This window comes from Sciurus carolinensis, chromosome 14 (assembly GCF_902686445.1).
Source record: "Sciurus carolinensis chromosome 14, mSciCar1.2, whole genome shotgun sequence".
NCBI lineage: Eukaryota > Metazoa > Chordata > Mammalia > Rodentia > Sciuridae > Sciurus > Sciurus carolinensis.
Window position 1 is genome coordinate 80,180,444 of NC_062226.1, and position 15,128 is coordinate 80,195,571.

General features: G+C 37.0%; 1 protein-coding gene across 10 annotated transcripts in view; it reads left to right on the forward strand.

Moving 5' to 3' along the window:
- The window catches only part of LOC124964320 (transducin-like enhancer protein 4), a 134,742-nt gene that overhangs the window by 30,639 nt on the left and 88,975 nt on the right, over positions 1-15,128 (forward strand). For 6 of the 10 annotated variants that reach the window (XM_047524404.1, XM_047524405.1, XM_047524412.1 and 3 more), the window contains exon 5: positions 5,091-5,153. The exons of the other annotated variants lie outside the window; for them this stretch is intronic. In XM_047524404.1, the coding sequence (XP_047380360.1) occupies positions 5,091-5,153 (63 nt within the window). The remainder of the gene's footprint in view (positions 1-5,090; positions 5,154-15,128) is intronic. 10 annotated transcript variants of the gene reach the window in all.

The window sequence follows — 15,128 nt, forward strand, 5'->3', positions numbered from 1 at the left end:
GTACATGAAGTAGAGGCATACCATTTGTGAAATCATACACAAATGGTGTTTGATTCATTCTGTTATTTTTTCGTTCCCCCCCACCCTCCCACCCCTCTTTTCCCTCTATACAGTCCCTCCTTCCTCCATTCTTGCCCCCCTCCCACCCCCCATTATGTGTCATCATCCGCTTATCAGTGAGATTGGCTTATCTCACTTAGCATGATATTCTCCAATTTCATCCATTTGACTGCAAATGCCATAATTTTATTATTATTTATGGCTGAGTAATATTCCATTGTATATATATACCACAGTTTCTTTATCCATTCATCAGTCGAGGGGCATCTAGGTTGGTTCCACAATCTGACTATTGTGAATTGAGCAGCTATGAACATTGACATGGCTGCATCTCTGTAGTATGCTGATTTTAAGTCCTTTGGGTATAGGCCAAGGAGTGGGATAACTGGGTCAAATGGTGGTTCCATTCCAAGCTTTTTTATTTTTAAGAAAGAAAGAATTTATTAGTACTCTGATTAAAAATCTAGGGTTAGGCAGGATTAGTTAGGATTGGTTTTAAAAGATGTGCAGGTTCTTCAGAAATACTGGAATAAATGAAGGTAATTTATTTCTCTGGTGAAATATATTTTACAAATGTTACAGTTCTATGGTGGTAAAGTATGGGAGAAGGTTGCAAAATTTATTTTTGCTTATTCCAAAAGGATTTCAGGCAGGGTAAGTGGGAATTTTTTATTTTTAAGTGATTATATATAATGGGTGAATGTATATTTTTGATAAACATTTAATAAAAAAGATAAATCTTTTTAAAAGATTTTGGATAAAAAACTACTCTACAATATAAATTAATGGTGGACTGTCACTCATCAAGAGTATTTTCCTTAAATTGTAATTGCCTTTTTTTTTTTTGACTGACTACTGAAATGGTTTCCTAATAATGCGTTGTTAATTCTGTTTTATTTCAACAGTACATATGTAGAAATGTTGTTTCTGTTTCAATGAGAGTCTGAACACTTCATGAAACTTTTTTTAAACCAATTTTTGCTGATTTTTTGTTTGTTTTTTACTTTTTGTGATGCTGGCGATTGAACTCAGAGTTATTTTATCACTGAGCTACACTTCTAGCTCTTTTAATTTTATTTTTGGACAGGGTCACCTTAAATTGCCAAGGTTGACCTTGAACTTGAAATCATCCTGCCTCAGTCTCCTAACTCAGTGGAATATAGGTGTGTGCCACCATAATTTTGTGGATCCCTTTCTTTGATGGCTAAAATTGTATCATACTTTCTCTTTAGTTTATTATGTTATTTAAATAGATGTTTTTAGAAGGAACATGTACAGGCAGAAATAATTGAAATAAAAATAAGGTTTTTATTATGTCAGGTCCATTTGAGGGGTTCTAATTGAATTCAAGTATAGACCTAACTAGTTTTTTGTCTTAATTAACTAGTGTAATTACAAGAGAAATAAATATGTGATATTTTGTGCCTTACTCTTTGTTACTTTTTAATCTGTTGAGCAGCATTCTTTTCAGTGCATGAGATTACTTTTTTGTGATGTAAGGTAGTTCATAAATTTTCCAATGATTCTTGAGTGTTGGAGTGTGAATAAAATGGGATGAACAATCCTTCTCATTTCATTACTGACTGGTCATGCTACTGTTCCACTGTCTGTCTCCACTTTTGAGTTAGCCCATTGGCATTCATGTGCCAGGTGTTCAGTGCATGGCATGGATTTGCATAGAAGGCCTTTTTTTGTTGTCACCTTTTCCTAAAATATTTTACCCAAAGCGAGTTTGTTTGTTTTTAAACAGGGGTGATCATTTTTATATTCTTTTTATTGGAGTATGATATGAAGATAAAGGTAGATAAGTAGAAAGAGGAGATAGAATGGTGGTGAGTTGAGGGTAGAAAACGTGTCACTTTTTTTTTTTTTTTTAATGAATATCTCTATAGATAGGGGAGAACGTAATAGCAGTGTCAAAAATTGGGAATGTATTTAGCAAAGTGTGACTGCCAAAATGAGTTTTTTGTTTACACTTGAACATAAATAATTATCCTTTTTTGGGTCCATTAATGCTATTTTGGATGATCATGAGCATCTAACGGCAGTAGTTTAGTAGTGTCCATAAAGCATTAAATACCATTATAACATTTAGTAACCCTAACAGCAATATGTCAGAATCTCTTCCTGTGTAAATGGGCTATCTGTGAATATACTTGCTCAGGGATGCATGACCCACATCACCTATAAATTTGATTGGAAGCTATAGAGCTGGCATGGGCTGATGGATAGCAGATTAGAGCCCTGATTAACCATGTGATTCGAAGACTGGGAATATATTGTCTAAGCAAGATTCATCAGATGCAATCAGAATTTCAAGTGGTCAGATGAAATTCAAATGTGTGTTGTGGCTTTTCCTCCCCTACTGCTTTTCCTCCTAGGTTGCCCCTTTTCTTTCTTTTTTTTTTTTTTTTTTAACTTCTCATTCCCCAAAGCTGAAAAATACTTCTTTGATGAATCTGCTCCTTACCCTAAAGCTGTCTGTCTGTTATTCATCAGAAAGCAGGTCGCAGTTCAGTGAGCAGAAGAAAAGATTTTAATAGAAGCTGTGCCAAGGGCTGTAATGCATCATTTTAGGGCCCTAATTACATTACAATGACAAATATCAATGGTGACAACAGCAATAACCTACATCCTTTAATGGCTGTGCTGGAAAAGGAGTTTGGGCCCCATGCCATTAGATTAGACTCAGTTTCAAAACATAGGCCATTAGAAGTGTGTGTCCACAGTATTATTGGCTGATTGCTGAAGCCCAGTGGAAAGGCCTGTAAATAAATGATGCCTCCCTAAAGCTGGGTCCTGGGGGACAAAAGAAGCAAAATTAGATGACCATACAAGCATCAGTGTTTCCGAGGCAACTTTAGCTTTCAAAGTGAGGAATGACCTGCTTAATTTTGTGAAATCACACACAACATCTCAACCCCCCCCCCCCACTGCCAATTAGCCTGACTATGAAAATCCATTGGCATGACAACTTAAATAAATTAAGAAGTCTTTTAAATAAAAGGAGACCTTTAAAGAAAAGGTTCCAAGGTTTCTACCCTCTTTTTTCTTTTTTGTATATATGTTAACATACATGATTTAGTAGTAAGGCTTTTCTCCTTTTTATACTTGTTTTTAAGAACATGTAGAATTTTTCTTTAAATAGTTGGTTAGACCTGAAATAGCCTAGATCCAAAATTAAGGAACCAAATACCTTTTGGTCTTTATTTTGCCAAATGAGTAAGTTTCCTGAGTAGATTTTATTGCCTAGGTTATGTAGGCAAACTAAAGAACTCAGTTTCTTGCCCACACATTTTTCAACCCTCCTAGCAAGGGACTATTTTATTTATGTAAACAACATAATGAGGAAAATATGCTTGGCAGATGGTTCTAAGCATTAGAATCATCAGTTTGGTCTGCCCCAAAGTGTCTCATTATCTTTTATTCTCTCCCCCTCCACCTCTCCCTACAAAAAGCTTAACAGCCAAATGCCTTTGAGATGCAGTGATTTCAGCCATCTGAAACTGACTGCTACTCTGTTTTCTTAACTCACCCTGGAATTTCACCCCATATCCACTGTGGTACTTTTGTCCAGGTGGAGAGTGGTTTGGTGATTCCCATTGCATGTTTTCATGGTGGTTTAAGCATTCTTAAAGGATGGCTAAATGCTCCATGGGGCCAGTGCAGTAAATTAAATCAGGTCAGCTCAGTTGGGTCCTTATTCACTGCTGCTTATTGGAGTTGGGTTTTTGTCCTTCCTGTTAGGAATGCAGGCTGGAATGGAAAGCTTAGGTTTGAAACTTCATGGTGAATTTGTGTTTTCTGTTGGCTGGCAAAGTTTTTAGGGTGCTGGCATTGAAAAGATTGCATAGCTGCAAAGTCAAAGGGTTGCTGATGAAAGAAGGAAGCCTAGATTGCACAAGTAGAGTGTCGGTGTCATTCTCGTAATGACTTAGCAGGAAAAAGAACATTTTTGCCCTCTTATAAAATGAGGAACTGACCCTGGATGGGAACTTATTTTAAGAATGTCTCAGGAATAGTAATTGCTTAACGTTTTCTGCCTTTCAACGCTTCTTACCTCTCATGTTCTGCACCCCATCATTAAACTATAAGCTGTTTTGTATGTATGTATATAAGAAACTATATCATCCAAAAGTACAAATTAAGATGAACATTGGTAAACTTTGGGTAGCTTTTAAAGAAAACATATATTGTGGTATTTTTCTTTCTGCTTTTTAAGCTTCCTGTTACATCCTGTTGGTATGAGGTTTCTGTATTTACTAAAAGTATTATAGAATAAATTCTGATTTCTGACATTCTTGGGACTTTTGCAGATGTACAGTAAGAAGATAAGGTTCCCAAGGTTTTTCCTCAGATATGCTCTGATTACATTCTGCTAAGTGTAGTAAGATTTTAGCATGTTTCCAAACCTCTACACACTGAATACCCTGATGGGACACATTTGGAAACTTTTACTGTGGTTGAAAAGCATCTCATTCCTCAACAATTTATAAGTAAGAATCTGAATTAATCAACCTAATTGGTTGATTGGGTGTCCTTTTCTTTTGGGAAGTTGGAAAGTTACCTATAAAATCCCAGTGCTAGTGTTTAAAAGGAAAGGCCACAAATGTAGCAATCCAGTGAGTTGGTAATGGAAAGTGTTGGGTTGAAGGAAAGATGTTTATCATTTAAACTCTTAAAGACTTAGGGTTTTATGAAAAACATCAGAATGGGGAAGGAAAATGATGAAGCCTTTGAAAACTGATTTCTACTAATGAAAATAAACTTTATATTGCCCTGGTACTTGAAGGTTAACTTTTTAAGGTATATGCTGGTTAATAAATTGTGCTATTAATGTGACACTGTTATCACTGCCTCCTTTTTAATGGGCTTGCTGATGAGATAGTTTTCTTCTTCCTTAGGAAATACTCAAGCCAGAATATAAAGTATGTTTTAATATCATCCTGTTAATATTTCGAGAATTGGTAATCAGCTGACTGTTCTCTTTATTGCTATCCTCTTTTTTTTTATTTTATTTTATTTTGCAGGCAGAGATTGTCAAGAGGCTGAATGCTATCTGTGCACAAGTCATTCCTTTCCTGTCCCAAGAGGTAAGGTAGTTGAATTTTAGGCACTGGACTAGAAGTTGCCATTTTAGTGATTCTTCAAAAAAGACACTGCGGAACTGACTCCAACCTTGCCAGTCTCTTAGTGTTTGTATTTCACATTTCTAAGATATAGTATTTCTCATTCCAACTTCTATACCTTATTAAAATTCAGTGGAATGTAATTTAATATGTGTTTCTATAATGTGATATTTTCTAATGTGCTAAGCAAAATTCAATTGTTAAAATATTTTGCTGTCATATGATGTAGTGTTGCTCAGAATTATGCCTGTTTATCATAATGGCATCTAATAGGAGACATTGAAAAATTGCCAGAGAGACAAGAGTGTGTTCTACACCTCCTGTCACTGGGCATTAAGAGTCTGCACAAGACATATCAGACAGAAAGGCTTCACATAGTAAACAAACAAATGTAACTTTTGGCTAGCTGTTTTTAAAAAGTTATTTATTCTTAACCTAAGTCTTTATATTATCTGTGTATTTGGGAAAAGACATGCAAGATAGACACAGTGGACTCATTTCTGAGTGCCACTTTTCTCAAAATTGGATTTTGTTTACAGGGGTCTTCACACATTGCCAAGGCCTGGCATGTGGGCTCACTAGTTTTGTCTTGCTCCTCATCATTAGGGGACGTGCACACTATTGACAGATGCACACAGGTTGGAATGAGGAGGTGCATTTCTAGAGCTCGGTTTCCTTCCTTGTGGCACCCCTACCTTCTCTTTTCTGTCTTTGCTTGCTTGTTTTTGGTAGTTATAAAGTTTAGGTGAGAGTACTAGAAAGAGATGATTTTTACTTCTAGATTACTTAACCTTCCTTTGCTTGTTGGTAAGGTGAGCCATCAGAAGGAAGAACTACTACTAACAGTACCTGCATGGCTTGCACCACAGTGCTTTGTGTTGTGGGCTCAGAAGACATTGAGGCATGTTTCTTCCACGTTTCTAGTTCCGTCAGCATGTTGTATCACTGCTTGTCAGAAGAGCTGTTCATCCACCTGCCTACCAGTGGCCGTGGGCTGATGTTAGCATCAGCATGCAGCCAACATTTGCGCGTGCATGTGTATTGTAGATATGTGGATTGCAGTGTGTGACTTATTTGGTCTGAACTTGGTTAGACTTCATAACCATGAGTATCCTTAATTGAGCATATATTGGGAAAGGGCACACATATTTACAACCTTACCTAATCTCCTGAATCTTCTGGATCACAAACAAACAAACAACAACAACAACAAAACAAAGGATGTATGGCCTTTTTTCCTTTTCAGTTCTGACCACAAAACCACCACCAGTCATATCCCAGTTTACCTATTTTTACTTAGGATTTGCTTGTGATTGGGTTAGATGGCATGTTAATGAATAAGAGTAGTTATAGACCTTATTTTTGATTTCTTTAGGAAGGCCTACTACCCTTCACTTGATTCATAGTAGTATGTATTTCTTTAAGCAGCTTAACTGTATGAAGATAGAAGATAGGAAGCATGTGTGGCCCACAGAACTGTAACCAGGAAGGGATGTTATACCCAAAGGCAGCAGAAGAAAGTTAGAATTGTCCCCAGGATTATATTAGACTGGGCCTCTGCAGGTACAGAACCCTTTGTGTAATTACTGAAACAGCTTTGTTTCCATGGCATTTCTATAGGATATGTGGATTATGTTCAGAAATAGAAGGAGGTCTTGGGGGTGTTGGTGGAACTGATTGGCCATTAAGTTCTTTTTCCACATAAGTTGTATGGTTTGTGTGAGCAGGCCCAGTAGAAATGGAATGTGTAATGGTAGCGGTACTGAGCAAGACTGGACTTGAAATTAATTGACTAAGGAAGTTGTACCTGTACAGGAAAACCATAAGGAAATACCAGTAACCCCTTTTCTTCTGCTTCAGGCTAAGAGAATAGGTGTCATGTTCTGACCATTTATCTATTTCCCCAATGCTTTGACATTTCTTGGTTGAAGTTCTTAATTCACATGTAATGACTTATGTCAGGGTTTCCTAAATTTTAATTCTTAATTCTGTACATAACATTTTTCTTTTTTCTTTGTATTTAATTTGCTTTTTCTAGTTCCCTTAGATGTATGTATACTTTTTAATAGATTGGCTACAAATGTTTTTGCTCCTGTCAAATCAGGTCCTCTCTGATGTTTTGTATCTGAACATTACCCACCTTGTTTCCTTTTCAGGGCATTCTGTGAGCATCAGACTCCTTAGTTCTTCCCTGAGGCCAGATGGACTGTAATCTGGAGGGAGTGGGGGAGGCAGGTTATTAGAGGAAGATGAATTCTATTTCCTGTCTCTTCAGAGGCATGGAAAATCACTCTTGCATGGCTGCAGGCGTCACTCGGTGCCAGGACTGAAGGCTCTTAATCTGATCTTTTAACACCGGCTCTCTGTGTGACAGTTTCACTGCCAAAACAGCAGCTGTGGCATTAGAATTTATTTTAAAATGTTTTTATTTAAAAATTAAATGATCTATTTAGAAAATAGAAAAGCATTCCCTGAAGACTAGCATAAACTACAGGACAGTGGTTGGAGAGATTTTGTGCACCTCAAAGTCAGGCTTTTTGGAGTTTGACAGGAACAAGAGGTAAATTTACATCTAGGTGAAGTCTGTTTTTAATTAAGCCCCCAAATGCTGATTAATGTACCTGCTTAGTATTTTTTGTATGTGGTTTATCACATTCTCTAAATTGTGTGTGTGTGTGTGTGTGTAGCACTAAATGATTACTGTTAAATAAACTTAGTTTTTATAAATTTTTTTCTTCAGATGTGTAATTGTAGCTCAAAAGTAGTTGACCAAATGTCTATGTATAAAAATCACAGAAAAATATTTTTTCTATTAAATTTCACTATAACATTAAAAAAAAGTATAGCCAATGTATATTTAATGTTGTATTGTTGCACCTTAGATGTAACTACTTCCAAAGTCCTAGACCTTAGACAAAGATATTACCAACTCTTGTCATTAAAAGTAAGGATCCATCACGTAGAGTTCTTAAAATTTCACAGGATCTCTAGTATCAGAATTTAGAGAAACCTTATGTGCCCTCATCTGTCTGAAGTTGTTCTTTTCTCCCACTTACTTCTGGCTGTTAGGAATGGGTAAGATGATCTATAATTTCCTATTGTTAATTTTTTTCTTAGAAAGGCACTTCTCAAGGTAGTAAGTATGGGAAGCCTGTCTGTCTTCCAAATTGGGTCTCATTTGCAGTAGAACTACAAATAGTCAAATTGGCATTTCTTGTTTATGGATGATGTGAGTCAGATCTGGGTCAAATCCTGGTTTCTCTGTTTTAAATTGCATGACTTACTCTTAACTGAGAGCTCTAAGCTGTGTGACCTTTAGCAAGTGATTTGCTTCTGTAAGCCTCAGTTTCTTCATCTGCAGGTTGAAGTTAATAATAGCATGGAATGCATCCACTGACTGAGGTTTACTTCTGATCATACCTGGTCAGTTTAGCACATAGTGAGCACCCCCTGCTATCAGTTAGCAGTATTGGCTGTGGCAGTGAAACAGAGCTCTCAGTTTCTCAGTTTGGTAGCACCTGGAACCAGCCCTCCTTCTTTGTAATCACTTCATTTTGGAAGAATGTAAATTGGTAATCTTCCTCTTTAATATCCTTCTTATAGAGGATAAAAGTACATTAAAACTGACCCCAAAATCTGAACAAGCTGAAAATCTCAGTGGTTAATTTCATTAGTGATTTCAGGCTGTAGCTTGTAGATCTGTAGTCCTTTTGGGTCCGCAGCAAAATTTAAGAATGCTTATAAATGTTGTCTTGTCCACCCCCACTCCCCCTAACTCCAGGAACGTACCTTTAAGGTGATTCTAATGTGGACTGAAAACTGTGCATCACGCTGACACCATGTACCATGACAATAAGGGATAGCATTTCTACTGATTTGAAATTGGACCAGTTCTGCCTCTTGACCGACTTTGTGTTTGGAAGTTTGATCTCTTTAAATCTTAATATTCTTAGAGAATGAGGCGAATAACCCCATCTTTATAATGTATATTATAGTTTTAAAATGTTAAATATCTGGCATAGTAAATACCCTCTTCTCTGCCTTCCTTTCCTATTGTACTTTCAGGGGAATGGATTCTATTTCAAGTTATTTTGGTCCTAAGACATTGGAGAGGAAGAACTTAGTAAAAACTGAGGAGCTCAAGGTAATCTTCCAGAATGAGCTGGCTATTGGTCTTCTGTGAAGTTTGCTAGGTCTTGCAGCTCCAGCAGTAGGCAGTTAACTCCACGCAGATTATCTTGCAGAAGGAAGGGGATTTTTTTTTTTTTTTTTTTTTTCTTTTGGTAAGTCAGTGTTTGTTGTAATGTTAGTTTAAGTGTTAAATATTGGGCACATTAGTTGTGGTCCTGTTTTGGGGTGCAGTTGTTTTTTCGATACTCTTTATTTTTCTCTAAGGGTCATTGTTGAAACAGACAGGGTATGTGTGTTCCCTATAGTTGAAAGTCTTTTCTCAGGATACAGTTGTGTTTTTCAGAAAGTTATGGCCCTAAATAACAAGTTATAGAGTTCATTGGAAGAGCGCTATTGTGTGAGAAGCAGCGTGATAAGAACCTAAGGTTAGGGAGACTCAGGAGCAAATCCTGGCTGGGCTACTTGCTTTCTTTATGATGTTGAGCAAAATACCAAGCTTTTTTTGAGCCACAGTTTCCTTATCCTTATAAATATGAGTTGCTGTATAATAGGGTTGTTATATGAGGATTAGTGATATTGTAAAGGACCTGACTGGATATTTGGCTACTTTGACAAAGATCAAAGGAACAGTAGTTTAATCAAGGTAAAAGCTTGTTTCTCTCATAACGGTTGGCTAGAAGAACCTATGTCTAATTTGGCAATTCTATGATGTGAACTTAGGCTCATTCTGTATCGATGTTCATTGTCCCTAACGTCACCTGTCCTGCCCCAGCCAGCAAGAAGGAGAAAGGAGAGGGCATATTCTTTTTAAGGGCATGATGTGAAAGATGCTCTCATTTTTTAACCCCTTTGCAGTGTTCAACGCCTGGTTATCTCTCTCCAGCTAGCTGCAAGGACACTTGGAAATACAGTCTTAACTGAATAACTGTTATATTTACATAAAACTTAAGAAAAAGGGTCTTACGGGACAACTAGCAATCATTTCCAGACGTAGTGGTATGCATAAAATAAAAGTAATGGTCATTATTATTATCATCACTGATGGTTACATGATAAATACTTTGTGTAACACAACTCATATTTTGCTTTATCTCCTAATATGTAAAATAATGCATAGTTCTTTTTATAGAAATTTCTTCCATACAGTTCAAATCTTGGAGAAGACTCATCCATCAGATATTGTTTATCATTCATACATTTACAGAGGATAGAAAGGAAACCACATGAACAGTTATGGGCTATCTTAACAACCCACAGGGCCTATAACTGTTCACGTTTGTGCACATTAAAGAAGAAGAAGAATGTACTAAGATTCTTGGAAGATACTTTTCAGTTGAAGTATAGAATATAGTAGATCACACATGTCAGACTATATTTTGTAGGAGATTTGCTGGAAGGAAGATGCTAGTTGATAGAAAAATTGTTAAGGAAATCATTACTTATTTAAGGTCTTTCTTTCCTCATATGTATATCTTTGTAAATACATATATATTTCATTGTAAATATGTATTGTCCTTTAGAGACACTGGATCCAAATTTTTGATTGTTTCATGCCCCAAGAAATCTGGACAGTAAGTACATTGGATTGGTCATTCTTGATTATGGGGAGTTTTAAGATATCTCAGAAAAGTTAGTTCAGGTTTATTGTTTTGCAGAGTGAAGTTGATCCGCTTCCATGGCTTGGGCCACAGACAATTTTGAAGCCACAGACTGAAGTAACCTGAAATATACATATTTTGTTGGAGAGAATAAAAGAACAGAAAATGGTTCCTTACTTTCCCTACCTCCCTTCAGTGACTTGCCTTTTTTTTTTTTTGTGGAGTAGTAGTTCTGGGGATTGAATCCAGGGGTACTCTACCACTGAGACACACCCCCAGCCCTTTTTAAAATTTTATTTTGAGGCAGGATATCACTAATTTGCTTAGGGCTTAAGTTGATGAGGTTGGTCTTGAATGTGTGATCCTCTTGCCTCAGGCGTGCACCACCAAACCCAACTCCAGTTGCTTCTTAATTTCTGTTTCTTGAATTCATGATCCTTGTTACTGTTGTAGAAATGGCTTTCATTTTTAACCTTGCCATCAACTTGTTTCTAGTCATTTAGTGGCAGGGAGATTGGACATCTGCCTCCTTCCTTCCTTCTTCAATTCCATAGCTGGGTTTTGTTGTTGTTATTGTTCCTTCAGTTACTTAGAACAAAAGTAGAATTGCTTAGGACTGGTGGAGCCCTGTAGGCTAGTTCTCACACTGACCTGAGTGGATTTGGGAACTGAGCTTACAAGTTAATAGAGATGATTTTTCCGTGCATCTATATTTTAAATAGATAATTGGTTTAACAAATGAAATACAGGATTAAAATCATTCTGTTTATAACATTTAACAAGTTCTCTGATTATTAGAATTTGTAGAATATGAAGGGAAATTAAGAATAATTTTAGTCTACTTTAATTCTAATGTTTATGTAGGGAAAAAGTAGCATTCCAACTTGAATGTTTTCTGGTGCAACTGTAATTTTAACTTAGAACTTGCTTTTAATGTTGTTAGCTTTTCTGGTAAGTAGTCATTGCCCCCCCCACCCCCACCCCCGAATTCTATTGCTTTGGCCACTCTAGATAGCATTTAATGGTACAAAATAAGACATGTTTAGCAAATAGTGATAATATGAATTTATTTGAATCACAATTCTAGTAGATTAAAATTAAAATAGTCATACCAAATGATACATAAATTTCTGTTTCAAACATGCCATAAATTTGGTCCTTATAAATCGATGGGAAACTCCTCTGCTACGTATTATGAGATACAGGTGTATCTGAAATGCTGTTTGGGCAACTGGGTTAATATGGTACTGAAGTTCTCTGAACCATATTTTGCATGTGTAGAATAATTGTGAAATGAAAGTTAAAAAATGTCATCAGTCACTTTCATATTGTGCCTTAGGGAGGAAATGAACAAAACATGGTGGTTACATGCACTGGTGGCAGAGCTATCGCCTTGTAATGGCACCAAGTTAATTCCTTTATACTGCTTGTTAACTTTGTAAAGAATCAGTGACTTGTGATAACATACTTCGACGTAGGTGAGCTTGGTTGGAATCACTGGCAATGCCCTGATAAGCATGCAGTGAAACCCCTAAGACCATTTTCAAAGAGTGTTCATTAAGTGCCAGCAGCCTACATAGAGTATGTCTGTTTCCCAGTTGGGGCCATTTTGTTGGTCTTGGTGTAATATGTTATAACAGCCTTGTATATCGGAAGAATGTCCTACGATGAATAATACAGATGGATTGGGGCCTTAGAGGATTTGTTGCAGATTTCTAATTTTCACATTAGGTGTGAGCATGGGTAACCTTTCATTTAAAATAGTTTTTCCCTCATACTACTGAATCCACCATCAGAGTGTAATTCTGTCTGATGTTTCATGGATGACTAATTGGCTTGCTTTACCAGACCCTGCATTTTGGCAGTAATTGAGTGTTTGGTGGGATTGCTATGATGGCTTTATGGTTTTCTCGATCTCAGGAAGTGTGAAAGATGATTCTCAGAAGTAGAACTTAAAAGTAGAACCCCATTGTGCAGTACAGTAGTGGTTATATAGATTTAAATTTGAAGTTTAATAAGATAAAAAAATTAATTTTCTCAGTCATACTAGCCAAATAATAAGTGCTCAGTGTAACTAGTGGCTGCCATATTATTTGCACAAATATAGAACATTTTCAGCAGTGCAGGAAGTTCTCTTGGGTAACACTGAACGTTTAGAGCTTATTGGACATAGCAGTGAAGAATACTCTGTCCCCCAGTGAAAATCAGAAGGCAAGTCCAGATGGTCAATAGGTAGAAGACTTGGTCATCTTATCTAATCCATGTTGCACATCCAAATTGTTTAGGGAGCCCTGCATACATGTTCATCCTCTCTGAACTTTGTAGCTCTGAGAAGTCCTATAGTTTACCAAAATTTTGTGCAATTAACCTTCTGGTTTGTTATTTTGTTTTTTTGTAATATCTAATTTTTGTGACACTAACATTGCTTTAAATACTGTTTTGGACAGGCAGACTTAGGTGTTTTGGTGAAATATAAAGTTGATTTGTGCCCCCTCCAAAAAAAAAAAAAATTTTTATAGTTACAGAAAAAGGCATAGTAGAATTTTAATCTGACCTCCCTTGGATTTGATCTGCTCACTAATACCTGGTGTATTGTGTTATAGTCACATCAACTGTCACCAGAAGGGTAGCTAAAAGAATGAGTGACTTCACAGGCATTTACACAGAGAAATGGTTGAGTGACCTGAAGGATGTTTAATCTAAAAGAAAGGAAACCAAAAACATGCCTTATGCCATTTTCAAATACTCTGAGTGTCAGTCCTATGGAAGAGAATTTAGAGACAAAAACCAAAACAAACCAAAAAACCTGGATTCAGTGGGAAGAAGTTATGGGGAGGTAGATTTCTACTCAGTATTAGGTCTCATTAACTCAAAATAGAAAAAGCTTCACTGTAAGGTATAGCGAGTTCTTTTCCATAATCAGGCAGAGACTGACAGCGGGTTAGAGTGTGACAGAGGACATTGATCCACTGTATAGTAGTGGCCTTTAACCTGTTGTTGGTACTACAATTCAGCCATCCCAACTCCCCTACCCAGACAGCATTTGGAGGTCTGTGTGCATTCGAAAATAGAGATTTTGTTTGTACTTAGTGATTAACAATGCCTGGGGTACTACCAGCATTTGGGTTTATGATCTCTAAAGCCCTTTCCAGTTGTGAGTTTCTGTAAATGAGTAGCTTCTTATGTACACGTGGCTAATGGTTTCTATTTGCTGGAGGGGTATTCAGTCCAGTTTCAGACTCTAGTATCTTTCACTCTAGAATATTGCATTAGTTCTAACTGGTCTACAGGCTGGTTTAACTCTGCCACTCAGCTTATTATTACTAAAATACAAAACTGATAGCACTTTACTGCTTAAAATTTTTTATAATGCCTCATTTCCTACCAAGATGAAGTTCAGCTTCTTTTCATGTTATGCAAAGCCCTTCACTGTCTGGCCTCTTCCCACCTTAGCAGACTTCATATCCTAGTAATCCGTGAATCTATAGAGTATGCTCCTCTGTACACATGTGTTTTAAGCATTTGCCCTTCTTGTTCTTCTTGTGAGTACTTATTCTATATTAAAGAAATTTTGCATGTGTGTCTACCCAAGAAGTCTCTACAAAATTCTACCTTGCCTGTCTCTCCAACTGTGTCCCCCTACCTGTTCTCCTTCCGCCATGCTGAAACACACAAGCTTCCTTCTCTTTCAGGAACTCTACTCAGTCTTTTCCATCTTTCTGAATTTTGTCCCAATTCTTCATACACAGAACTGCAAATCCCTCAGTCTCGGTTGCCAAATCAACTTCCTTAGGAGATCTTCCCTTAGCCCCAAGATTAGGTTGATATTTCCTTGATAAATGATTACATAGTGCTATGGTTTGGATGTGAGGTGTCCCCAAAAACTCCTATGTGAGACAATGCAAGAAAGTTCAGAGGAGAAATGATTGGATTGTTAAAGTCTTGACCTAATCAGTGATTTAGTCCCCCGCTAAGGATTAAGTGAGTGGAACTGAAGTGGTAGAGTATGACTATAGGAGATTGGAATTGGGGCGTGGCTCTGGGTCTATATTTTGTATCTGGAGAGTGGAGACTTACTCTCTCTGCTTCCTGATTGCCATAATGTGAGCTGCTTTCCTCTGCCACACTCTTGTACCGTGATGTTCAGCCTCACCTCAAACCCCAAGGAATGGAGGTGGCCTTCTGTGGACTAAGACCTTTGAAACCGTGA